Genomic DNA, 27903 nt, shown 5'->3' on the forward strand with positions numbered 1-27903 from the left:
ACTTATTTCTCCCCAGCTCATAGGTGAAGCCATTTCCCCCTCTATCACTTAAAATGTGGTTTGGATTCATGAACCACTCAAGACAGGCTGAAGCTGTTATAATCTTCACTGCTGCTGTGGAAAGCATGCAATTTTTTTCAGTTATTAACTAGAGAGCTACAATCACACACAAGATTAAAATCACCAGACAGACTGCAAAAACCCCTGCTTGGCCTTCTGGAAAGTTATAGAAAGCATCTACATATAGTGTCCTATTGGTGTGACAGAATTCAGGATTTTTTTCCTGGCTCTCTTATTTTTATTCTTTCTTTCCCTTTAATGTTCAATCTGCACCTGAAACCTGCTTAATTATTCACCACTGCCTTCTCCATGCCTCATCAATAATGGATCACACCCAGGATGGAAAACTTCATCTGCCACAAGGAGGTGGTTGAGATGGGATCATAAAGAATAGGATCCATACGCCACACCCGAGGGAGAAACCAAGACACCAAGATGACAGCCAGCCTCCAGGTCTGTCTTCTTCTGTTCTTGCTGCACCATCAAGACCCCTTAACTCTGCCTCTCGACTTGTTTTGCATCATGACACATGTCAATTAGAGAAGCGCTGGGGGTGAAGGCAATGTACCTGGTGGCCCAGCTCACCCCATCCCCAAAAGTCAGAGGAGCGTCAGCACACTGGTTGAAAACCTCCGCCTTAACTTTCAAATGAGTCTTGACAGCAAATTCTTTTGACCCTGGCAGTCCCTTGAGAATAAAGTTAAAATCCATCTCCTTATGAAGAATCCACATGGAATGCTTATTCCTTCATGACAATCCCTCCTCTTTCTCATTTCCACAGGCACTCCTGAGCCTCAACTTTCTCTGGCATAGCCACCTGTGCTGGCGCACACTATTGTTCCCTTTTTCACCCCTTTAGCTTTGTTCTATCATTTCAGAATCTGCAGATCTGCCTATTCTCAGTCAGACCAATAAATACAGCCCTGGAGTTGGGAATGGAGAACAAGGCCAACAGCTGCTGTGTCCTCAGGTTTTAAGCCCAGCAGCTCTTTGCTGGCAAAAGGTAATGACAGATACAAAACATGTTAGGCAGGCTTCTCGATGGTCTCCAATGACCCCCACACCTCCGGGTATTCACACCCTTGTGCAAAAGACTGTGACTTCCATCTTGCTCTAAGACGCTATGGTCATCTTGTCTTGCATACTTTTTAAAGTGAGCTGCCATGTAGGAGAAGGCTCCCAGGGCAAAGAACCAGGGATGCCTTTGGCCATTAGTCAGTGGGGAACTGAGACCCTTAGCCCATAAGGATCTGAACAAGCACATGAGCTTGGGAACAGGCCTTTCCCCAGAAGAGCCTTAAGATGACCACAGGCCACTAATTGCAGCCTCTGAGAGAACCACAAGCAGAGAGCCAGCTAGGCCATGCCACATTCTGGGCCATAGGAACTGTGAGAAAATCAATGTGGCTTGCTATATGCCACTAAGTTCTGTGCAATGTGTTACACAGCAGTAGATAGCTATAGCTAAAACACCAAATAAGGCTTCAAATGAAAGCCTCAAGAGCAGAGGAAGGTTGGAGGTCTGGCTGAGGGCTCACCTAAAGTAGATCACAGACTCTGCACAGGCAGGGCTGTGTCTATGCTAGCCAGAGCCTGAATCTCAGTTGCTGCTGCATCCTGGTGTCCTGCACAGTGCCTGATTTATAGGGTGAACTTGAAAATATTTGTTGAATGAGTGGATGACAAATTGTGAGACAGACTCTCAGTTTGTGACTAGGGACTGTAGTCACAATTCCCTCTGGCTCACTGACAAATGATAAACAGCAGAGCTTTGTGGCCAGACCCTATTTCTTATTCACAATGTCCTATATGTAAACCGTGCTTGATTAACCCCAAAAGTGTTGGCAGGGAGCAACTATAACAATTATAATAACTCAATGACTTTATGGCACTTTGCATGGTGGTGACTGAGAACAGCATGTTATTCCTTTGATATACCATTCACTTGTCTAAGGAGAGGCGTCCTATCGTTTTCTGAGGTCTACTTGGTAAAACACACTGGGGCCCATTGCTGCTGTCCTGAGAGCAGATCCTTTGGTTCTAAGGTTATGTTTCTGGCATGCTGACCTGAAAGGTCTGCCAGTCAACTTTTTTAATGTATAGTTTTGATTTTTAGAGAAGGGGGAGAGGGAGAGAGAAACATCGATGTGAGAGTGCAACATTGACTGGCTGCCTCCTGCACACCCCCAACCTGGAATCAAGCCCATAACCTGGGCATATGCCCTGACTGAGAATTAAACCCGCAACCTTTTGGTGCATGGGATGATGCTTAACCTACTAAGCCACACCATTTAGGGCAGCCAACTTTTTTCTAAAAAGTCTGAACCATATAAAAGAACCAAGTTGGTTTTAGAGCCAACTCTGGGATGTCTACTCTTCATAGGAAGCCAAGAGAGCAGCCTGAGATAAGGATGCATGGAGTCTAGGCCTTTTTAGGCCGCAGGTGGACACAGAATGGAGCTAACTATCCTAGACCTCTCTCCTCACCATCGCCCCTACATGCGAACAAAACATCATATTCCAGCTAGGAACTGACCCACTTGGGGAAGTCAGGCCCCAACACAACATAAATTCATCCTAAAGTCTATCTGCTTGACGTCAGATCCCATTTCAGCTCCAGCCTTGCTATCCAGACCCTAGAAAAACTGGCGGCTGGAACTCCCTGGGGAGGTGTGGATTTGCAAGGAGAACTTTCTCAATTCAGAATAGCTTAACAGGAATCCTTCAGGAGCACAGAATCCTCCAGCGGTAAAGCAGTTCTTTTCACTCGCCCTTGTAAGCCTGACAACACAACCGCAAGGTCAACAGGGTAAGATGTTGCTAACAAGCCTTAATGAATTAGCATGTGCACTTGACCTTGGTCAATAGTTTCTTAGCAACAGTAAGAAGAAAAAAATCCATGTAGGCTGATGCTAACTTCAGGGCAGAGGGGAAGGGAGAGAGGACAGGGAGGAGGGGATGCCAAGGAAATCAAGGCCCAGAAGAAGCCAGGATGTTCCCCTCTTTACATCACCTTTCTCAAAATTAAAAAAGAAATAAAAGGTGGGCACAAAAGTGCACATGATCAGTGAGGCAGGTGTTAACATCAGGCCCTCACCAGGGTTTTGACAATATCTTCTTCTCAGTAAGAGAGTGGCTGGTTTCTGAATAAGAAGTGTTAGTGCTATACTGGTTTCCTGCCTCAAAATACTTTCTCCAATTGGCCTTTGGAATTGAAGATGCCAATAAAAGGTAAATGTTATCTAAAGGAGGTCATGCATGTTGCCATTATCACTAATTAGCAGTTTAGTTTTACTTAATGAGACCAGCTCTGGAAGAAGAGGCTGACAATATATTACTGCTTAAGGGGGAAGCGGCGAGCTCAGGTCATTCGGAGTGCATAACCAGGACTGGCAGGACAGTAAAGGCCTGGGAGGGATCTAAGCTTCAGGGAAAGCAGAAAGCAAACACCGCCTGGAGATGGTGAGGAAGGGGTGCTGACAACCAACTCCTCCTAACTTAGCTTGCCATTGACCAACCCTAAATGTTACGTGAGCTTTGACCTACTGAGGCAACTAATGCATCAAACTTGTGATTCTTATTTCACATTTCCATAGAGAAGTCAATATCTGCAAAACCCTTTTCTCCCATAGTCAACCTGGAAGATAAATCGAATAACTCATTTTACTGATGAGGAAACTGAAGCCAAGGAAGAAAGCAGGTGATCAACTCAAGGTAACTACAGCAGGTCAACTGTAGGGCAAATCTTTATATATAATAGCATACAATCAACTCTGTGTGACTTACTCGAATACAAGAGGAGGATAAGACACTATGCCTTCAAAGCCTGACAGCGAATTCCAGAGGCAACAGGCTAATGCATGTAAGATAAGTAGATAATATAGTAAAGAATCAAGTGTTCAACTGTAGTCCACAGTTTAAGTTGGTGGTTACCAATTTTGACTGGGCCTCAGAAACTCTGAGGCCAAGATCCAACTTCCAAAAGTGCTAATCAGGGCTGTGACTAAATTGAATGGGGAAATGTGATCTGGATGGAGGTGAGAGCCAGTGTGATAAGAAGTGTGGTATGGAGGCAAGTGTGGATAAGCAGAAGTAGATTTTGAGTCTGTAAGTACAAGGTTAGTGAGTAAGCTATGGGTGTGTGATCCTTATATGCCAAAGGAGCCATATGGTCTCAGTCCAGTGGGATCTGCCTAGTCATACTTGAAATTTACACTAGGAAATTACTTCCTGGGGGAATCTCCTTAAGTTTGCCTGAGACAAAGGGCATTAGACATCCAGGATGATATGCCCTCTAAAGCTTGGTCAAATGTGTCAAAGACAGTGACTGGCCAAAGCGACTAGGTCACAGGACCCAGCTACTTTTAGCCATTCCATCTGGGAAACTGAGTTCAAAATGTTCAGGTGGGCCCCAAACCTGGTTTGATGCATTCCAAGCCTGATTCAATTTGTTTCTGATGTCCCGCTGGCAGGACCTGGCCAACTCAAGAAGTCTACCAGGCAGGCCCAGCAGGCAGTAAGAGCCTGCTTCTCCACTGGGGACAAGCAGGAGAGAGAAACTGCCAGGACTCTTCGGGAAGGTGAGGTGGCCTTTGGTGAAATAAAACAACACCCTCTCTGTGGCTGCTCTCAAGAAACTGGTCAGTGAAAACTGTTTCAGAGAAAGTGGAGGGAGAAATGACATTTCTTTGTAGTAAGAACATGTTGCCAGCTGCACTTGCAGTGGGAGCATTTCTCCTAATTTTGAAGATAATCACGTTTATGGACAAATCACATTTCAGATTTTCCCAGGACTACACAGGCCCGGAATTTAATTGGGCTACATATGAAATTCAATTATCTCTGACATATCCGTTCCTCTCCCTGCCCCTTCCCTTCCTCCCCTGTTGCCCCAGTGCACTTAGCAGAGGAAATATCCAGAGTGCACAGTGGGGGGAGCTGACATAATTCTTCTAAAAACTCCTGGGAAGTTTCTTGAGCCCCAACTTATTAAGAGAGCATGTCAGACACCCAAACTGCGGCCCTGTGGGCTGCATTTCTATCTGGAAAGTGATAGCAAAATTCTCTCCGGCGAAATCGTCCATTCTCTTCCCTGCTGCTTGCCCCATCACTTCTTGGCACAGTTTCACATAGACACTGACTAGTGAGACAATCCATTACGAAGCTGAGAAAGATTCCTCTTGGGAGTGGAGTCAGGTGAAGCGAAAAAGATTGGAGCCTGGGGGTTTAAAAAAACCAATCTTTCCCATCACATACTTTCATGCCACGGAGCACAGAGTAATTTGCGCCCTGGCCTTCTGCTGTGCCGATCATTGGACAGACTTGCTCTGCTGATTCCAACATGGCTGGATGTCTGTAGGGAGGCACCTGCCCAGCCCTGGAAACAGGGCCTGCCTGGAGCTGAACCCACAGGTGAAACTCTAAAGGTGAGTTAAAAGAATCAGAGCCAATACTTCATATCCAGGAGGAGAGAGAGCAAAAGCACACATCCTCCAACTTTCTCTTGTTTTCTCATGATTGAAATGAATTATTTGCTCTCCAAGAGAGATTTCAAGGTCAAGCTTTCTCCTTTTGAAGTTGTAACAGGAAAATCATTACATCCTTAAAACGTTACCTCCCCTGGTCACATCAGGTCCTCACAGTTCATGGAAAAATGGCTCATTTTGTTTTTGTTACAACTAAATTCTCTTCCGTCGAGCATTCCTTTTCATTGGCAGAGATACGGCAATTCATTGCTGATCCTAAATTGTAGGATGGGCCATTAAATGTACCCCAGTAAAGGAAGCATCTTGAAACATTTCATTTTAAAAGTAAAAACCATGAACCTAAATTCATATACAAACTTGAGGCGCAGTGAATGCACCCACATGTGACCTCTGCAGTTGTTTGTATTCTTCCTGCTACCTTCCCACCTGTGTTCAGTGGTTTCCAAACTCCAGCTCATTTTCAAGCCCAAAGCTCTCAAATGCATGAGGCTTTGCATTGTCAAAGTGCAAATCCACTTTCCAATTAGGGTTCTTCACCTTAAGTAGAACAGCCACAGTCCTTGACCTACTTTTTACTTCTTTACTCTGATGTGTGTAATGTAAGCCATGAAATTAAAATGGAAAACTCAGAACATTTACCTTACCATATAACAGTTACTGAAACAGTCATTTTCTAAAAAGGGCACATATAATATACAGAAGTGTTTGCCTTTTTATATATTTTTTCAGAAAACAGACAGTAACAATGAAAGGATCTGTTGAGTGAGTGATCTCTGAATAATGATCCCAACTCTTTTATATTTTTTATATTTTTAATTTAAGGGAAGAAATCCTATATAATAATAGCCAAATATGCGAAGTGTCTGGTCGACAGGTGGGCTGTTCAACCAATCAAAGCGTAATATGCTAATGAATGCTAAGGCCGCTCAACCACTCACTATGATGTGCCAGATGCTCCCATTAGTAAGTTAGCTTGCTGCTGGGGTCCAGCCGATTGGGACTGAGTGAGATAGGAGGGACACGCCCTGGAGCCCTCCCTGGCCCGCATTGTGCACCGGTGGGGTCCCTCAGCCTGGCCTGCACCCTCTCACAATCCAGGACCCCTCAGGGGATGTTGGAGAGCTGGTTTCAGCCCGATCCTGCAGGCCAGGCCGAGGGGCCCCACTGGTGCACGAATCCGTGCACCAGGCCTCTAGTACACGAATATAGTTTTAAAAGTCAAACAATACTGTCTAGTTTATGGCAAACATGGAGGTCCTTTTCCCTATTTCTTTCCACCCTTAGTCTTTTAGCATTTCTTCCAGTATTTACTACGTATGATACTCATAAACATTGTGTATACACTGACTCACCTCAATTTTTCCACGTTAGACTTGGCTTCTACTATAAAAGACTAGGATTTACCGCTTTTCTAATACATCTTTCCTTACCCTCTCAATATTACAATTTTTGGTTAGTCAATATTCAGTGTTTGTCCTCTGAAGACTATGTATATGCTCTTCCCTGCGGAGACACATGCATTCTTTTATTACATTTCTTGCCTGTATAACAATTGTTTTTAGTGAGAAAACGAACTGAATTGTTTTTCCATTCATTTAGTTTTCTGTTTATTAATCAATAATTCATGCCAAACTCTCCTAAAACAATCTAAGGTGCCCCTCAGTATAATCATATTAGGAAATCTTTCATTTCCATTCTTTCTGGAAACCTCCATGGAGCCCTCCGAGCTCTGGGCCACACTGGGTTGGCTGCTGCATTGGCCTGCCATTCAGCTGCCATGTGGGATCTCTGACCTCATCACCCTGGGGAGTCCCTTTGTCTATTTCCCACAGATCTTGCATCTTCTGCCTTGATTTACACTCTCATTTGGAGGCAGCAATTGCCTAGTAGCTTCCTGAGAAAGGGTGTAGGGGTGAGACATTTTCTGGGACCCTGCATTTCTGAAAACATCTGTATTCCACTTTCACACTTAACTGGAAATTAGGCTGTGTGTAGGTCTCCCAGTTTTTTTAGAAGTCCAACACCATTGTGATTCCTGATCATTTGTAAACCTGCTTTTACTTTTCTGAAAGCTTGCAGGATCTTCTCTTTTTCCACAGTTTTCTGAAATGTCTCTGGGTCTTTTTATTTCAGTGGAACCTTTTAATCGGGGAAATCTCATGTCATTTGGTTCTAGGAAATAATCTTTCATAATGTCTCCACTTTATTTATCTATGTTCCTACTACTTTCATTCCTTTTGCCCTAATTGTTCTACTTTCTGGAAGATTTCCTCTATTTTGTCTTCTACCCTTCCTACTGAAGGATTTTTTAAATGTTAATTTTAAATTTCTGCTGTCATATATTTTAGTTAAAATTTTTTTTTTATTAAAAAAAGCAATCTAATTTAGTGGCTTCCTTTCTGAAAACATTTGTAAGTATTTTACTAGTATAGTTTTCTTCTGCTCTGAGCACTGCCTTTATTTCTCCAAGTTCCTTTTTCATTTGCTTTTTCTGTATCTTTGTCTTTCATGTTAGAGATGTTCTTTGGATGTCCATGTCTATTTCACTGTGTGTCAAAAAAAAGCACACACATGGCAGGGACCTTTACTGTGGGGTGATCTGGTAGGGAGCCAGGTGCTATGTTTGGGAACCCCCAAACATGAGTGTCTATAGGTATTTTCTCCTGGGTCTGTTTCCTCAGAGAGGAATATTCTAGTCTCCTGCTGGAGTGTGGGGTCAGGTGGGTTCTAAACTTGACAGCTAAGAACTCTGAGGCAGTCTGAGTCTTGCAGCTCAGCAGGCGTGTGTTCTTTAAGGCTCTTCATCCCATTTTCAGCTTCGACTAGTGCCCCCACTTCCAGTGCTTCTCTGACTCACCCTCTCCTCATAGTACCTCCCGTCTTCTGTGGGCAGGGGGAGGAGGGCTAACCTGCCCACACGAGCTGGACAAGGGATCTAACCTCTCTTAATGACAGAATTTCAAACACTGCTGTTTTCCCAGCCATACTCCTGCCATCTGAGGTGTCCGGTGTCTCCAATTCCCAAGCCTTTCTTAGGGTCCATAGCAAAATCCTTACGGCCACTCAGCAGAGGAAACAGAAACCTATCAGTTATTTCTCAGGATGGATCAGGCTCTGCTCTGGTAACAACCACCAAATCCCCCACATTGATTCCTCTCTCACACAGCACATCCACAGCAGAGCCCGGCTCGTCAGGGTCACTCGGGACCCAGGCTGATAGAGGCTCTGAGTCTTGTGACCCGAGGCTTCAGGGGGAGAACTCTGCTCACTGCTCCTACTTCATGAGCCAGGCCTAACGTCTAGGGAATGAGGAAGGACGGTACAGTCCTCCCTGTGCTCAGCAGAAGAGGACAACTGGAAATACTGGGGAGCACCAGTGTCCCCAAATTTTGTTGTTCTCAGCTGCTGCTGTTTCCTCTGTCTCGTGGTGCTTGTGGTTTTACATATTTTTATTATTTTACTATCATTTTAGTGTAGCTTTAAGAGGGAGCGGAGTTAAACACGATTTCAAGCTGCAGAACACACCAAAGTATCCAACACCATCCAATTAATACTGTGCGCTGCTACCCTCCATCTCTCTGATCCTACCAGAGATGTTCTCTACTTTGCTGCCTAAAAAGAGATTGTTAGGCAGTGGAACTTTTCAGAACTGGGTATTCATTAACGATATTTTTCAAGAAGGAGGTTGGGAGGTAGTTTTCAAACACATATCTGGAAAAGAGAAAGTCTTTACTAGAAGCAAAGGATTAATAAGTATTTTTTAAGTTTTCAGAAAACAATTATTTTCCTTCAGTGCTGAGCATCTCCTATGTGTTCAATAAGTTCTCGCTAATGAGCAATCCTATCTTTGCATCGTACAGGTCATCAGCAAGCAAATGCCAGCTTGTGCCAAGTGAAGAGGAAAATGCTCAAGTTCCGAGGGAATTAGAAGTTGTGTTAAAAGCAGATTGAGCTACCAGCAGTTATCTCTGGCAAGTGGTAGTACAGGTGTTTTTCATGTGCTTCATTATAGCTTCTGGTCATGCCAATTTGAGAATGCACTGCTTTTGGAATAAGAATTGTGGGGCCACTTCCCCAGGTCTGCTGACCATAACCACAGCAGGGCAGCCCTTTCTGTTAAAACCGTACCTGTGCTAATAAAAGTTAAGTCTCAAACCCACCGCTATTATATAGGGAAACTGACCAGAGAATACTTTTCTTGAAATTTAAATAAATGATTTTTAATCTTTTATATGCTTAAGAATCGCAGGGAGAATTTACAAAACAATATAACACAAAGTCAGAAAACAAACAAACAAAAAACCCCAAATCCCAGCTCACTGGGCTCCACTTAGGTAATCTGGCTTGGAAGGGAAAGGCAGTGATTTGTATTTTTAACAAGTACCTCCTGGACAGACTTCAGACCACACTGCTTTTAATAGTGCTTTCCATTTTCTATCTGGAATGAGTATGCAGTAAATGTTTCTTGATGCTGAGGTGGAAATCAACAGAATGTGTATATTTATATACTACCCGCCCCCCAATAATACCATCAAAGAAGTAGCAAATGAAGGTCTTTCCCACAAAAACACATGACAGATGAAGCACAATACACAAATTGAAATGGCTTACAACTGACTGGTGGGATATTTTAAGGCACAGGTTTTGGGGTTTGCTTGGTATTAATTATTCATAACCCAGTAAGCCTTACTTATCAATTTCTTAGCATCAAGCCTAATTTCTGACAGTATGGGTTTCTAAAGCATCACCTGATATTCTATAATTAATTCTACCTTTGGAATGAAGGAGAGGATTAAGTGGTTATCTATAATAATAAAAGTATAATATGCTAATTAGACCAGATGAAGGACATCCTTCTGGACGACCTTCTGGACGAAGCCACGGCATTGGGGGCCGAGGCAGAAGCGGCTGCTGTGGCGGGCGGGGGCCTAGCCCCTTGCACGAATTTCATGCATCGAGCCTCTAAGTATAAATGAACAGAAGGAAGACGCCCCCCACCCCGGCCCTGCCCTAGTGCAGGCTGTGCTGAGGGTTCATCATGAGGCTGCAGGGACAACATGGTTTTGCTGGTCATTTTCAGGAGCTGGTACATGTGGGAAAGCCGAAGGAGGAGGCCAGCATCTGGATTTAACACTCCTGCAGCTCTTCCCAAGTTTCTAAACGAATGTAGAACCCAGCTTCTTGCCAGCTCCCTACTTTTGAAAACCTGCTCCGTTTCCACTTCATTTGCAAAATGCTTGCTGCAGTCCCTTCCTCCTAGCCAAGAGGAACCTGGAAATGCTGGAGGTCAAGGGCGAGTCTGCATGTCAGCACACCTGTTTTGAACCTTTTGGATGTGAAGTCTGGAAAACAGGAGCGAGAGATACAGGACATCGTGCAATTAACTGACCCAATGCTGCCCCCTTGCTGTGGGGGGAGCACCAAGATCTTTTTCTACAGGTTCCCAGCCTTTCCTTAAAGGTGCAGATTTAATCAGCCAACAGCAAATGTTGACTGTTACTAAAAGAGGTGGTGAGCCATACCTCTCTGACCTGCACAGCCCTTTCCGTATAAGTAAAATGAACAGCTTCCAATAATGGTTTCTCACTCCAAAAGGTATACTGAGAAATAGCCTAGTGCACTCATAAAATGAAGAATTAAATGAAATTGAATTTAACCTCCTGACCCTTCTTTTACTCCAAGCTCCCATATTAAATGAAATTGCTTAAAACATTTTCAGGAGAATGGAAAGTGAGAGTCGGAGCAGAAAGAGGATCTTTATAGCTAGGTAGTGGGCCAAAGGTTAGTCTTCTTGGTTTATTTTGAATAGATTGTGACACCCAAGCTTGCCATGTTATCAAATTTCTTATGTATTTCAAAAATGGAAAGTAAAATGTCAACATGGACAGCAATTGCTTTTGGTAGCTCTTCACAAAAAAGCACAATGCAGTTTAAAACCAAAAGCATGTCTTTTGAGACGTGAGAAGGATACCCTGGTACCTTAAATTAAGCACTTGCTGAAAGCCACAGTGAGGAACAGGTGGGTGAAAAACTGCAGAAACTCCTGGCAGGAAAGGCCTCCAAAATCGTTCCTCTGAGGAGGCCACACTATCTGTGCCAAACCTGTCAGAGGTTGTTTTAAATCAGTGGTTCCCAACCTGTGGTTCTGGGACCAGCAGATCAGCATCACCTGGAAACTTGTTAGTGACAATGTTGAACTTCACCTGAGCCCTGTGAACAGCAAAAGTTAAGGGTCCCCCACCAAAGTGTTTTGGAAACAGCTTACTACAAAGAGCCCCATATGACTTAGTTAAGACTCACTCATAGGTGCCTCCCTGTTTACTGGTACCTATGACAAAGTCAGACACAGACTTCCAAATTCCCATTCTTTACCTGACAAAAGATCAGCTGAACATTGGATTAATCAGGACAAAATGCTTGTAAACCAATCTTTGGTTAAGCTTCTCTCCCTTCTCCAGGTCCTAGTCAACAATCCCACCTCAACAACCTCTCGGGACAATAGGCTGGTCTCAGGTTAAAACATTTTCTCATCTGCCATGCTTTCTGCCCACTTCCTCATACCCATCCTTTCCTTACTTTTCCCTATAAAAGAAACCCCTTTTTGCCAAACCTTAGGGACTCCTGCAGAACTCAGAGTCAGAGATTACCCTATTGCTAGTCCTCCCTCCCACGTCCCCCATTACAATAGTACCTTTCTCCCATTTGCAATACACCTTTCCAATAAAGGCTTTCCTCATTCAATCAGGACTACAAATTCTCAGGCCCCACCCCAAACCTTCTAAATGAGAAAGAAGGGCGGGAGGGCGTGGGTGGGGGCGGGGTGCGCCTAGAAATCCATTTCTGAACAAGTGTTCTAGGAGCAGTCTGAGAACCACTGATTCACAGCAATCCCTCTAAGATCTGATAAACGCATTTAACACTTTAACTCCCAACCACCTGTGTTTCACTCGCGCCTAAGGGCAAGCTACTTTTGAGGCTTACAGTGGACACATTTTAGCATCCCCACACAGACCATTTATCTCCTAGACATTTCCCAATGACAAACACGGCCACACTGCACTCGTCTCCTCTCCTGGCCGCGCGTACTTACATCTCCATCCCCCGGCCTCTGGTCATCGCAATCTCTGGTGGGGCTAATGTCCTGGCGCATGACCCAGATGGGCTCTTTGGGTTCGTCGGGGGTGTAAGGCGAACGGATGGTCCTGGTTTTCACCTCCTCGATGGCCTCCTTAATATCCTTGATGGCCAGCGAGATGGCATCCCTCTTCTCCTTGCTGTACCGCTGCACCGCCTCGCCCACCACGGTGCCCGCCGCCCGCTGCTGCCCAGCTGGGGCTGGCGGCCCGGGGCTGTCGGGGTGGCCTCCGCTGGGGGTGGAGGCGCGCTCCAGGTCCTGCTCGGCCTCCGGCATGTCCTCGGCCGCCTTGTCGAGGCTCTGCGAGCTCATGCTCTGCTTGACCTCGGCCACGATCTGGTCGATGTCCTCCTCCTGCTCGTAGCTGTCCATTCGCGGGTAGGGAGCGAACTCGGCCTCCTTTTCGGGGCTGTCGGACTCGCCGTCCGAGCGCTCGTCGTAGTGGTGCAGCCGCGCGCCCAAGGCCTCCTGGCGGTACGCGGCCTCCTCGTCGCGCTCCTGCTCGTACAACCGCAGCCCGTCGCGCGCGTCCAGCTCGGGCGCGTCCCCGATCTCTTCGTACACGTGCTCCTGGAGGCCGCTGTAGTCGGCGTAGGGCTCGGCGTAGGGCTCGTCTTCGCCGCGGTGGAACAGCCGGTGCGTGTACACGTAGCCCGAGTAGGCCGCGTTTATGGCCTCCTCGTGCTCCAGCGAGTGGAAGTGCAGGTGGTTGGGCAGCGCGAGGCGGTGCGTGGCCTCGGCGTGCTCGGCCTCCGCGTGCTCCGTGTACTCCTCGGCCTCGGGCCGGTACTGCACGGCGTAGGCGCTCTCGTCCTCGGGGTCCGGCGTGCGCTCCGGGTCGTCGCCGTCGCGAGCCGCTGCGATCACGTCGCCCTCGGCCGTGTCCGTATGGTTGTGGAAGCCGCTCTCCGTGCTGGCCGAGCGCGCCAGGCACTCCCCGCGCTCCTCTTCCTCCGGAGGCCCGGGCTGGGCGCGGGGGTCCTCGACGGCGAGTGCGCGCGGGGGCCGGCCCGCATGGTGCTGCTGCTGCTGCTGTTGCTGCTCCTCCTCCACCTCGGGGCGCTCCAGGTCGGCCTCCACCGACTCGTTCACCTCCCCGCCTGCCGCCTCGTCGGTCACCTCCACCTCCGCGGCCCCCTCCAAGGGGTTCATGGTGGGCGTCGGGGACGGCTGGGAGAGAGGCTCAGCCGGCTCACTGCGCGCTCATTTTGCTTCGCCCGCCTGAAAAGACAAGAGGGGAAGGAGGGGCGTTAAGTGGTTCAGGCTGTAGTCCTAAGCTGAGCACCAAGATGGCCAGAAAAACAGCTGCTATCGATCCCTTCTGAATCTGGGTCAATTTAAAAAATGATTGCAAATGTAAATTCAGTCTGACAGCACCTAGTTCATTTTCTTGGTTTCCCGTAATTTCTAATTACATATCCACTCGTTTAATTGCTTACTGGCTGTTCTCCCTCCCCCACCCCTGCGACGGTGGGCCTCCTGCGCCTTTGTTCTCCACGATGCTTGCTATTCAGGTTCCATTTCTGATGCAGATGAATAAGGAGTGCTGCTAAATTGAATGGGCCGATTGACACATTTCCTATCTGCTGGGGGATAAACGTCTATAAACTAGGATCCTAAATAACCTTAGAAACGATTCTTTAAATAAATTTCAAAAGAAAAAAATCTCAAAATGTTTTGAAGCCATTGCTATCAGTGCAAATAGGCAGCCCATTCTGAGGGAGGCGTCCACCACCAGTGGGTTCTCCTGCTATTCCCGGCGGTTACTCCCACGAGTGGCTTCATTTTCTGGTCCTCCATCCACTAGGAGAATGGACTCATTTCCTATAGCAGGATATTAACGGCTATTACACAGGGAAAAGAGGCTCCCTGGTCAAATAAGTTTGGGAAATGCTGACTTACGAGTAGAGTTGCCATTTCGTTGTGAATCTTCAAGGGGATGGAGACACAGGATTCAGCATTTCCCAATCTTTTTCGACTAGGAAACATTTTCTACCCCTAGAGGCCAGAGTTCTGACAAATACACTTAAAGAGACACTGACTAGATCACTTCCCCCATACACTCTGGATCTAAAATTCCGTGAATTGCTATTATAGCCAGAACTGGATAACATGGCCAATCTCTTTACCCATTTCCACCAGAGAACAGGGACTATGGACTAGGTATAAGAGCGCGTTCCGAAAGCAAGTGTGAGTCTCCATTCAGACTTTGATGGATGGTTCATGCTCTGAACAGAAGAGGCAAGTATTAGTGCTGGGGGCCCCCTGGTTAAGTGGCCTCCAGTCATGGGTCATGGAAAATACAAAACAAATATTCAATTCAATACAACACATGGGCAAGAACACTACCCATGCTTCCTTCATAAGGACTCTCTGAAAAAGACAACCGATTCAAAGCTCTATTATGTACAAACTAAGTCTGATAGACACAAAACAAGGGTTCACAGAGGGATGCTGAGCATACCAAACACTCCTCTGGGTACTGTTCCTCTGTGGTGTGTCAGCTCTGGGTGGTCAGTGTTAGAAATACAGTAACAACCATCCGAAGCACCCGGATGGCCAACAATTCACGATAATCACTTGTAGAACTGACCAAATCACTGTCTTCAGTGAAAATAGATTTTTCTATTTTATATGCATTAGAAAGAAATTTTAGTTTATTCTACATTATAACTTTATTTGACCAATGAATGGTGCCCTCTCTTAGCACATGTATTGATTCAAAGGAAATGAAATTTCTACACAAGTGCATACACTACATCATGGCAAGGAAAGTTGCAAGAAACCTGTCCTTTGGGGGAAAATACTGTTACAATAATGCAGTCTGGTAATGTGGAGCTTTATATTCACTGAGTACATTTTCCTTATATCCCCTCCCAGGCCTCAGGGGAGTATTTATGCATGGAGTGCTTATATTTCACTTATTGCCATGGTTTCAAGAATAAAGTTTGGGTTGTGGTATTGCTAACATGTTAATTAATAACAGGTATTTATTTGAGGAGCTTCCTAGAAAAAACGCAACTAGCAACGTTTAAAGATGGAGCTGACATTGGTGATCACGTCCATAGGTAGCACACGAGAGAACTGTTCCCCACATCCTGGCAATTTTTGGGGTGGTGTTTATAAAAGAATATTAAAGCTGATTTTAAAGAATCCCAAAATATTTGGAGAATATAGATAGATAGATAGGTAGATATAGAGATAAACACCTTTTTGAAAAGCAATTTGGCAAGATGAGTTAAAATCTCCAACATATCTTTGTTCCAGTAATTCTACTTATAGAAATATCAGAAACAAAGCAAACAAAAAACCCAACCCTCAGATGTGGACAAAGAAATTTCTCACAGTATTTGCTTTAAAAGCAAAAACTACAAACACTAAATATTAAGCGCTAACATTTATTAAGTACCAATAAGTACAGTGCTTAGCATGTGAATATTATATTGCCATGTAGGGAGAGGTGAGTTTTCTTGCTGAGTAGCATCTCCCCTATTCCCCCTGATATCCCACAGCACTCAAAATCAACCTGCCACAGGCTCCCAAACCTGGGGTTAGGTGATTGCCTGGCCCACATCCTGTATTTCCTGTATGGGTGAATGGCGCTACCAGCCACACAATTACCCAAGCCCCATGTCCAGGAATCCTTACCTACTTGTCTTTTGCCTCATCTCCTTGCCCAAACGGATGACTGAGTCCATTGTCTTAATAATTCTTGTATCATCCTCACTGTTGCCCAGTCTTGGTCTGTCTTGCCTACACAATTGTTTCCTTGACTAATTTCTCAGCCCCCTGCAGTCCATCCTCCCCGCTGCCAGCCTGATGATCTTCTAAAATACAAACCTCAATCCTGTAAACATATTTCTCAAACTCTTCCGTGATTCCACTCTAGTGCAAATGCTTAGCCAACTATATACCAGGCACTAGTAGGCATTTTATACATACTGAGTCATCGAATCCTCACACAAGCCTACAGAGAGTCCTCTTATATTCTCCTTATAGGAAGTATTACCAGCTCATTTAAAAATGAGGATATGGGGGCACTGTGGGATTAGGTGATTGCCTGGTCACACACCTGGGAAGGGAAAGAACTGGTGAATTTTCTGTCTGACCCTGCTCTCTAGCTCTAGGCTCCTGGCAAACAAAGCCCTCAGGCCATGTTGCTCCTCAGGCCTCACCTCCACATTTCACCTGCACCCTGTATTCTAGTTCCCAGAGTCCTGACACTGGCCCTCACACCTCTCCTATCCTCAGCTATTTTTTACCTACAACTTTTCTTTGGTGAATCTTTCTCCTCTTCCCCGTAGAAAATTCATACTTGATGAGTTTCTATTACATGCTGGCCTCCAGGCAATGTTCCAAGCACTGGGGCAGAGCAGGGACCAAGCCAGACAGGCCTCTCTGCTCTCAGGAACCCACCCTTGTAGTGCATGGGGCAGGGATGGTGAATGGAAAGGAGAGGAAAATAGACAACAATTGTGTTAATAAATGAACAAGATAACTTCAGTGAAAAGGTTTGGGAAGAAAATAAAACAGGGTAGTGGAGGAGGTTATATAGATTGTGGCCAAAGGAGGTGATAATGGAGCAGAGGCCTGAATGCTAAAGAAAGAGGCAACCAAGCAGGAAGATCTGAGGGCAAGCCTTGAGGTGAGAAAGGACTTGATCTGTTCAAGGACAGAAATAATGTTTGGGAAGTGAGCAAGGGGTGGTGTGGTGGGTGATGAGGACAGAGAGGGGAAGGGGCTGGGTGGGACAGAGCCCGGTATATCAGGGTAGAGAATTTGGGTTTTATTTCAAGCGCAGTGGCATGCTGCAGGGGGTTTATAAGCAGGGGGGTGATAAGGCCTGATTCACCCCTCCCTTTTCCCCATGGTACTTGTCTAGCATATATGTCATTATTATAGTACCTGTCATTCTGAGTAACAATTCTTTATAAATATGAAGTCCTTGGGAAGAGAGGACCTGCCGTTTATCTTTGACTAGAGGCCCGATGCACGGAAATTCATGCAAGAGTAGGCCTTCCTTCCCCTGGCTGCCGGCACCAGCTTCCCTCTGGCACCCGGGACCTGGGCTTCCCTTAGGCCGCTGGCAGGCACCCGGGACCTGGGCTTCGCTCTGGCCCCGGCTTCATCCCGAAGGACTTCCAGAAGGACATCCGGTCTAATTGGCATATTACCCTTTTATTATTACAGATTCCCCAGTGCCAAGCACAGAGGGTACACAGAAGGTAGTTAATGCATTTTTCACGATTAAAAAGGAAACAATGATTTCCCCCCGGTATCTGGGGCCTTCTAGACATTGGCATGCTCAGCCTTGGGAGAAGAAGTCCGTTCTTCCCTCTATCTCAAATCTCTGCTGCCTCATCCACCCATGCAACCTTATCCACCTTCTGATGCTCTAAGTGCCCAAAGAATTGTAGTAATTCAACATTTTCCTGCATTGGAATGCATTGATCCAGCTGGCATTTATTTGACATGTGCCATGCACTGTGCAAAGGGGCTACAAACGTTTCTAACTCATGGTCCCAGCCCTCCAGGGCAGACCCTTCAGTAATTATAACACCTGGTGATCAGTGCAAAGTCGAAATAGGTTCAATCTACAAAAGGAGCCTAGAGTTAAAACAACAACAGCAACTGCATCACCTTTGTGAGTCAGGTAAGTGCTGCTGTTCATACAGGTCCTGCACTTTGTGAGCTCATAAGCATCCTAGGGCCTAAAGCCTAGGAGAGGAGTGCCATCATCCAATCAATGTCCTTAATGATGACCCCTGTACCTCTGGAGGCTGAGAGAGCAGGAGAAGGAGCAGCTGGTCAAAGAAAATTCCTTTGCCTCTACAAAGGCTGGCTGACCTGGAATACACACGCAAGGCAGTCCCCTCAGCAGGAGTCCCTCCGCAACACGGAGAGGGGGTGCTGTGGCATCTTGGCTGCAGGAGTGAGGGAATCCAGGCTGCCAGTAGTGAAGCACAGGTGGCTTTCAGACCCCTGGTTCTGGAATGTTCCACAGCCAGACTGGAAAAGGGGAACAAAGGGCGGGAACGCCACTTCAGTGCACCATTTAGATATAAAACATTTCATGATTCAGCAGTTGAATCCAGGAGTCTAATAATGTTAGCTGAGGTTCGTGTTGGTTTGGAACTAGTAGGAGGGAAGGCTGTAAATTACTCTGGTTGATCTGTCCTTAAGTAGTCACTGATAAGAATTTCCAGTAAATTCTTCCTTTTAACACATTGAGAAGTAGTTTTAGAAGAAGGATCATACTGAAGACAAAACGTAATGTAAAAAAAGAACAAAAGGAATTATACCAGGTGGTTACACCGAAGGGTATTGTGTTGGTGGGTGTGGGGAGTCGCGGGGTGGAGGTAATGCAGGTGTAGGGGAAAACATGAAGGTAGAGGGTGGAGAAGTGGGAGAAGAAGACTCCCAGCTCTCCTCTCTCTGAAGAAACTTGGATGAACATGGTTCCATTTATATAAGTATTCATTCTTTTGCATATATTTAAGAAGAACAATTAGTTCCCATGGACTTAATGAATGGTCCTCATCTCCTCCCAGTGGAGTTGGAAGGAAAGTACTATTTCTTGAGACTGCAGCCTATTCTATTCCACCTGCACACATACTGTTCCAGTCAACAGGACATCTGCCACCAAGCCATCAGAGGGGCTGCCAATGACACAGAGACTGTGGTGATATATTAATTTCCATAGCAACAAACACTTAGGGTTGCCAAATAAGATTATATCCGGGATGTAGTGTACACACACACACAATCTGCATAGGCTGGAAGATTAATGGTTCTTGTTTTATTAAGAAAAAAGGATGACAGCATAAGAATACCCAGATATTCTTATCTATATTCCCTACCCAATAAATACGTTTTCTTTCCAGGAGGTAGATCAATTGTGAAACATCTACAGGGAATCCTGGGGACATCAGGAGGCCCACTCAAATCATCAGCTCTTCTAAACATAGTGCATCTATTAACAAGAAAGAATAACACAGTTCATTAAAGCTTAACCTCCTTTGATTCATTTGGAAGTTAAATTTAGTGATACTGGATGGGACCCAAGGTGGATACAGAACACATATTACTCCTCCTTAAAATCATTTTCCATTTAAATTGGCTCACACAGTCAGAAAAACCCTCCTCACACAGAACATCTTGCCTCAGCAAAATGGAATTTCATTTCCCCTAATATCCTTTGTGCCTGAAACTGTAAAGCATGGCTTGACAGATAGCATTGGTAATGGTTTCAGAGTAAGTTGAGTACTTGAACCCAAGGAATGTTGCTGAACGGTTAGATGTCAACCTGAGGGAGGGCTCTGTGGTTGGATCTCAGGGCTGTGTCCTTAACCCTAGCCCACTTGGATGAAGATGTGTGAGCTGACCATCTTCAGTTTCCCCCTCCAGATCCACTCGGTACCTTCTCCACCCTACTCTGTGCCTCTTTGGGCTGCCTCAAGAGCTCCCAGTTCCTCTGGCTTCTGGGTTTGGCCAATGGGGAGCTCTGATGGGACATCAGAGAAAGGGAGGAGACTGAGGCTGGGATATTTATTCTCCCAGTTCCCTCCTTACACGATTATCTCAGGCTGGCAATATCCCTAGTCTGGAAGGCATAGCCCTTGTCAAACGGTCCCTCTCCACATGGTTTCACTTGATGGCTCCCTCCCCTCCCTTTCAGACTTATGAGTAGTAGGGATGGTGGGATCCCACAAGTCCACACCTTTGTAAATAGTCCTTCTATTCATCTCTTGGTCTCCTTGCATATTACCTAATTTGAGTGCCCTATCTATTTCCTACTGGGATCCTAGCTGATACCAAAAGTGTAATACTCGTGTTAGTATATGACAAAGAAATAAATCAATAACTATTTCAATTAAATAAAAGTGTAAAACAAGAAATAATATAGCTATAGTAAAAATCATGAAGGTGGCACCCAGACTCTGCTGTGTCTTCCCAGATCCACTGCACTGCCTCTCCCCAGGCTACACAGCATTCAGGGAATTGATGGAGGAAATCCACACAGGAAGCATAATAGGCATAAAAGCCAGCCTGATTCTGTGTTGCAGGCTCTACAGGCCAAATAAACAAGGCATGCGGCCCTCGTGCCACGAGTTTGACATGCTTGCTCTACACCTTTCTTTTTCCCACAGTGAGGCTACTAACCTTCTACTGTCCATCAACTATAGGCTCAGCCCATTCCCAGTCTCTATGCAATCCCAATGTTAGACCTAGCTTTGCTCCTCCCCCAAGAATTAGGATCTGGACCCTGATCTTCCATCCTGTGATTTGGGTTGTCCCCCATGGACAGTTAGCCCCAATATTAGCTGCCTGATCACCTTGGATACTCCATTTTCTGGATCAAGAATGCCAACAGCTTGTCTGGATGGCCACTTGTTGATGGTTGCCATATCCCTTAAAGATAGTGAATAGCTTGCTGAACGGAACTTTTGTCCATTCATGCAACTGAATTTGCCTTCTAGCACCTGTTCAACACAGGTGAGTGGGTCCTGATTCTTCTCCCAGGCTTGGTAGACTCTACACATGTTTCAAGCCCTTTGCTCAAAACACATTGGCCACTCCCTTATTGGAACAGCTTTCAAAGTTAACTTGTGGGATTTTAAGTTACCAGTGAATCATTCTCAATATTCTATAGTCATATTTAGTCATATTTGATTTTTGACCTCAAAGGATTAGCCCCCTCCATATTTACAAGCCTTAGCCATGAATGGTGCTTGATAGTCTTCAGATATCAAATTGATCCTTAAAGGATCATACAGTGATACTTAGTGAAGCATGATAGTGGTTAAGGGGACAGGGATGGGCAGCAGACTGCCTGAATTTGCTTCCTGGTTTCATCACTTACTAGCTCTTTCACTTTAGATAACTTACTCATAGCAAATGCTCCAATTTTATTATTTCTAAAATGAGGGTAGTAATTACCCACATCACAGGATTATTGGATGATACATTAATATATATAAAATACTTAGAACAGTATCTGACACTTTACTAGTATAAGTGCTATTTAACAGTCACTAGTGCATTTTCTGCCCATATCATAATTAGTACTTAACAGATATAGTTAACATAGTATTTAAAAAGAAAAAATTAAAACAATGTTAATATAAATAACTTGAGAACGTGGCCCATTTATTAATGCTACCCTTTCCTAAATAAGGCCATGTAGGGACAGAAAACAAGCACTTACGTTTCTTTTAATCCATTTCGAAATAAGGTTGGATATAAATAAATCCATCAAATAATAACCACATACTCTGTACTATGTGTAGGCCAGTATATATGGCCTTTACATGCTTGCTATATTCCTAACCCAATGGAAATTATGATCCCCACTTGCTAATTTCGAAGCAGAAGCTCAGACAGCTTAAATAAATTGTCCAAGGTCACTCAGAGCTGCAAAGGGTGGAGGTAGACTCATCTGGCTCGCATTGCTCATGTTCTTCCTATTACATTTCACTAAGGCCATAAAGTGATTGAATTGATTTTTTAAACAAACATCTACATTGGTGTAATCCCTTTTAGACTGGTCACCTTGGCAGACTCTATACTTACAGGTTCCAAGGGCACGGCCTTTGCTCAAAACACTCTGGCCACTCCTATATTGGAATTGATTTCCAAGTTAATTTAAGGGATTTGAAGCTACCAGTTAATCATTTTTCATAGTCTATAGTCATATTTAGTCATATTTGATTTTTAACCTCAAAGGGTATCACCCAGTTTTATCACCCACCTTGTGTACAAGATTTTGCTGCGAATGCTGTTTGCTGCTCCCCAAATGTCACACCTACCCCTAAAGGTTGAAGATGTGCAGCAGCCAAGATTACTGAAAAGACGCTGGTTCAAGCGCTGAAGTCAGTTCCAAAAGAGGGCTTTAAAAATGGTTTTGGCCAATGGCCACATCTTTAACATAGGCCTTTATTCTTGCAGAGTGAACAGAGGGACAGGAGGCCGTTTGGATGAACACATTCTTCTGTGATTAACACAAAATCAGGCTGGTTACTTTCATCCACCTTGAAATCTGTGTAATTGTGGCTACCACTTACCAGGCAGGAAAATTAATTCCTCCACTTGGATTAATTCACAACCCAGCCTTTGATTAAAGAGAAAATTCTGAATTTATGCAGACTTCTTATTGTCTGGCCCTCTGTCTAGCACTTTAACAATCAAATCATTCATTTATTATTCTCATTCCAATAAAATGCATGAAATAAGCTTAAGGCAATCATGGAAACTCAGAGGGAAACTCTTACAAATTTTATGGAAAACTCAAAGGGTATTCTCTGGAAATCAAAACCAATTAAAAGTCTATCTGAGTTTTTGTGAAATGCCCCTGGTATAAATCAAACATATCTACATAACCCATATTTACGGAGGGTTACAAAAACTTGGCATTTTTTCTCTTTCTTTTTGTCATTTTTCCCCCTGTTAAATCCCTTTCTTGATGCCCCCCGCACAACTTTCCTTCCTCACCCCACCACGTTTATTATCTTTGTTGCTACATTACGTTCAGTTCAGGGCTATTAAATCACCAGTTATAATCAATTTCAGCCATTGTTCTGATGTTTTTGTTATTATACAGAGAGCCATAGACACAATACTATAGTGGTAAAGACAGTAAATCTCTAAAATCAGTTCAGCTGTTAGTTGTCAGAGGCTCATTGCCTCACGCTGCAAAAGGAGATGGGAACGGGAATATCAGGCCAAGGATGAATTGAACAGTAATTCATTAAAGTGTACTCGTTCCTTTGAGACCACATCACCTCAAATTTACTGCTATTGTTACTTTTACAAATTATTTGGCTCATTAGAAAGTCAGTTAACTTGCTTCTTTCTATTCCCTCAAGTTTGCTGTAGCTCTCTCTAGCATTTTCTTTTAAAATTCACACCAGAATGCCAGCCACGATCCTAATTATGAAGCTTCAAATTAAGTTCTTGTTTCCAAGCTTCTTTTTTATTCACAGGTCAAGAAAGCAGCAGTATGCTGGCATAGTCCTCAAACACTTTTTCATATATGCTCCAAATCTGATATACACGAGATGATTAAAAAAACAGCTGAATCCCAAAAGATTTGCTCCCTGACAATATGGCCTCATAACTCCCCAAATCTATTAAGCAACTATTAGGTAGCAATGTTGGTGATGACTTAAATTTGAATTTGATGAGCCAGAAACCCCATGTTGATTCAAAGCCTCCCACAATAATCAACTCTTATTGTAATTTAGTCACATTACAAAAAGTTATCAGGGAAAGAAACACAATGTGGGGAAAGAAGAAAACTACTTTTTCTTAAAATTATTCATGGATCATCTGGACACTCTTGAGAGTTCATTGGACCTGCTGACTAGAATGTAAAGAGATAGGGCATCTTTACTCTACACTCTTCTTCTAGTTAACTGATCTGATTTAGGCCCCAAATATGTACAGATCAGTGAAATTCAAAACTGACTTTCTAGGACCCAGAACTTCTCAGTCACATTGAGGGAAGACACAAGTGTCTCCAAAGAAAATTCTTTTTAATTTGATTTGTTAAAAAATAGCATAGACGGGCCAGCATGGCTCAGTGGTTGAGCCTAGACCTATGAACCAGGAGGTCAGGGTTCAATTCCTGGTCAGGGCCCATGCCCCGGGTTGTGGGCTTGATCCCCAGTGTGGGGAATGCAGGAGGCAGCCAATCGATGATTCTCTCTCATCATTGATGTTTCCATCTCTCCCTTTCTCTCTGAAATCAAAAACTTCATATATTTTTAAAAAATAGTGTGGCCCTGGCTGGTGTGGCTCAGTAGAATATTGGCCCACACAATGAAGGGTTATGGATTCAATTCCTGGTCAAGGGCACGTACCTAGGCTGCTGATTCTATCCCCAGCCCCAGTTGGGGCACGTGCAGGAGGCAACCAATCCATGTGTCTCTCTCTCTCACCTCTCTGTTTCTCTCTCTCTCTCTCCTTCCTCCCTTCCACTTTCTCTAAAAATCAATGGGAAAAATATCCTTGGGTGAGGATGAACAAAAATCAAACAAACAAAAATAGTGTCGATCTTACTGGTGATTTCTGAGTGAAGACTGAGGCAAGAGATTGCATTGTTCATCACGCAGTTACCTACTTTTCCCATGTCTTCCTTTTCAGTCCTCAGCCACAGGGCTTCTCTTAAGTTATCAGAACTTTCTCTTCAAATAACAGGAGACAATGAATAACAAAGAAATGAACGAGTGAAAATGCTGGTTGTTGCTGTGACCCAGAACTAAGCAGTATACTGTCTGGTCAGCCGTTTCCCAAGGGGATTGGTCCCATGTTCCTCCCTCCTGCAATCTTCACCATTGTCTTTTAATCTCAGTGTCTTTGGACCTGGAGTCTAGAGTCACTGTCCCTGCTCCTTTCCCCTCTCAATTATTCCCAGTCTCATCCTCCCTTTTCCCTTTTGTTCCCCTCACCAATAACTCTCGTGCGCATGGCTACAGCTAACCCATGGCTCATGCCCTTCAGCACCCAAGGCTTCTGCGGCAGAGAACAGCACAAGTCTCTCAAAGATTCCTCCAGCAGGCAATGAGGCTATGGCAGTGGTCGGCAAACTCATTAGTCAACAGAGCCAAATATCAACAGTACAAAGATTGAAATTTCTTTGGAGAGCCAAATTTTTTAAACTTAAACTTCTTCTAACGCCACTTCTTCAAAATAGACTCGCCCAGGCCATGGTATTTTGTGGAAGAGCCACACTCAAAGGGCCAAAGAGCTGCTTATGGCTCGTGAGCCACCGTTTGCCGACCACTGGAAGCCCTGTGGAGTAGGAGCAAAGAGCACCCTCTACTGCCACCTGGAGGAGGGGTGGGGAAGGGAAAGAGAATGTAAGTGGGGAATTGAGTCAGAGGCAGCATAGTGGTTAAAAACACTGAATCAGACTGCCTGGCTTCAACTTCAGTTCCAACACTCACTAGCTATGGGATCTTGGGCAAGTCACTTCACTTTACTGTGCCTCTATTTCCTCTTCTCTAAATGGGGGTAACAATAGCATCTACTGTATAGAGTTATTGAAGAGTTAAATGAGGTAATAGAACACTAAGAACAAGAATAAAAAATGTACTTGTCAACCCTTAGAATGTACAACACCGAGAATGAACACTAATGTGAACTATGGACTTTGGGTGATGATGGCGTGTCAATGTAGTTCATCAGCTGTAACAAATGCGCCTTCTGGTGCAGCATGTTGACAGTGGGGAGACCGCATGTGTGGATGGGGGTGTATGGGAACTCTCTGTAGTTTCAGCTCAGTTTTGCTGTGAACCTAAAACTGCTCTAATAAATAAAGCATATAAAAATATATGTCCTTATTTAAATATATATTTATATATATTAAAATATACTTTATATTATGTATGTTATATATAATATATAGGGGTGGACAAAAGTAGGTTTGCAGTTGTTAGTATGCAAAACCCAGAGTTTATTCTTGTATTATTATTTATAAATTTTATTTTATTTATTTGTACTGCAACTGTAAGCCTACTTTTGCCCACTCCCATGTATATGTTAAATAGAGATATATAGATATATCTATAATAATAAAAGTATAATATGCAAATCGACCAAATGACCGAACAGCAGAACAACTGTCTGGATGACTATCCGGAAGACCACGCTATGACACACACTGGCGCCAGGCCAGCCAAGGTGGGTGCGATGCAATTGGTCAGGGGCCCCGCTATCGCCCTAGATCACCCCCAGAGAGGGAGGCCCAGGCCACCCTCTGCAGGGCAATTGATTGGGGGTGGGGAGGCTCCACAATTGATCGCCAAGCCCCGCAATTGATTGCCCCAAAGAGGGAGGCCCAGGCTACCCGGCCAGTGGCACTGTGGCAGGTGGGCGGGGCCTCCCTCTGTGAGACGATTGATCATGGAGTCCTGGCCAGGTAGCCCTCTTTGAGGTGGTTGATATTTTCATATACATTTTACTAATTTTCTTCCATCTCTGACACTTCTGTTATAGAGAAAGAGCAAATAGCAATATTAAAATATTTCCTCTAATTAATTCCCTTTCAATGTGCATGAATTTGTGCACCGGGCCACTAGTATTATATAAATATTATACACATAAATAATGTAAATGTACTATATTTAAATATATTCTATATAACATAAATATAGGGTGTCCCCCAAGAAATGTATACACACACTTTGAATAATTATAAAGGTGGTGTTTATTAAAATACATTTCATTTTCAAAATTGAGCTATCAGCTGTTAAAGTGTATATATATCTTTGGGGGACACCCTGTAAATAAATTATATATTTTACTCAAATATATATATTTCCTTATTTAAAATATGCAAGCAAGGCTGTTCCACTTTTAAAAACTACCCCTCTTCCCCTCACTAGAGCTCAAATGACATTGTTCCAGTTCGAAGGCCCTGTGAATGCAGGTGTGGGTGGCAGGAATCCCACAGGCGCAGGGAGTCTGGCTCAAAGGCTATTTTGTGATGCGTGTGTAACTGCTATTTCTGGAGCCTCTGATAAGCTGGTGTCCACACCCTGGGCTTCTGGCTCACAAAGGGCCTGTGCAGACACTGGCAGTGCTCGGCTCACATCTGCCACTGTGACTGCCCAGCAGGCTGCAAGCGAGCCTCCCTCTTTCAGCTTGTGCTTAGGTGAGCTGCTGTTTCACTTGCCCACCACATGGGTGCCCACTTCAGCTTCTAGTACCAACCTGTCTGACCTGGTGTTACCCACACCCAGCCAGCTCCAACTCAGGAAAATCACATCTGTGCACGGGCAAGCTGTTCACATCCCTGGATTTGCCATCACACATTCTTAGCACCTGTCCTCACGTAGAAAATGGGTCAATGAAGGGTAATTTAAAAGCATCAAATTTGCCACTCTGAGGAATTTATGTATATATTCATACATAGTTTGTGAAATGCCTTTCGTACAACTTTAAATTACTAAAGAGTTGCTTGTGATTACAAAAGACCTGAAACAACTAAAATGCCCATGTTAGGAAATTGGTAAAATATGTTATACATAGGATTCTATGAAACATAAAAGGGTGAGCTTTCTGTACAGATAACAGAGAGAACTCCCTGGTACAGTAAATTAAAATGTGGTCAGAACAGAGAGTAACAAGAATCATTGCAAAGGCAGAAGGGGGGGGGGAGAATGTATATATGTAAAACTCTCTGCAATGACCTAATACCAGTAGTTATTTCTTTTGGGG

At 44.4% G+C, this 27903-nt stretch overlaps 1 protein-coding gene across 8 annotated transcripts in view; it reads right to left on the minus strand.

The window, feature by feature from the left end:
• Positions 1-27903, minus strand: part of APBA1 (amyloid beta precursor protein binding family A member 1) — a 203535-nt gene that overhangs the window by 50530 nt on the left and 125102 nt on the right. For 6 of the 8 annotated variants that reach the window (XM_080670108.1, XM_080670105.1, XM_080670111.1 and 3 more), the window contains exon 2: positions 12637-13902. In XM_080670108.1, the coding sequence (XP_080526234.1) occupies positions 12637-13833 (1197 nt within the window). In that variant the 5' untranslated portion in view covers positions 13834-13902. Of the gene's footprint in view, positions 1-12636; positions 13903-18528; positions 18691-27903 lie in introns of all 8 variants that reach the window. The other 2 variants (XM_080670107.1, XM_080670106.1) reach the window with 1 other exon arrangement.

Source organism: Plecotus auritus (assembly GCF_963455305.1).
Source record: "Plecotus auritus genome assembly, chromosome: 5".
Lineage (NCBI taxonomy): Eukaryota > Metazoa > Chordata > Mammalia > Chiroptera > Vespertilionidae > Plecotus > Plecotus auritus.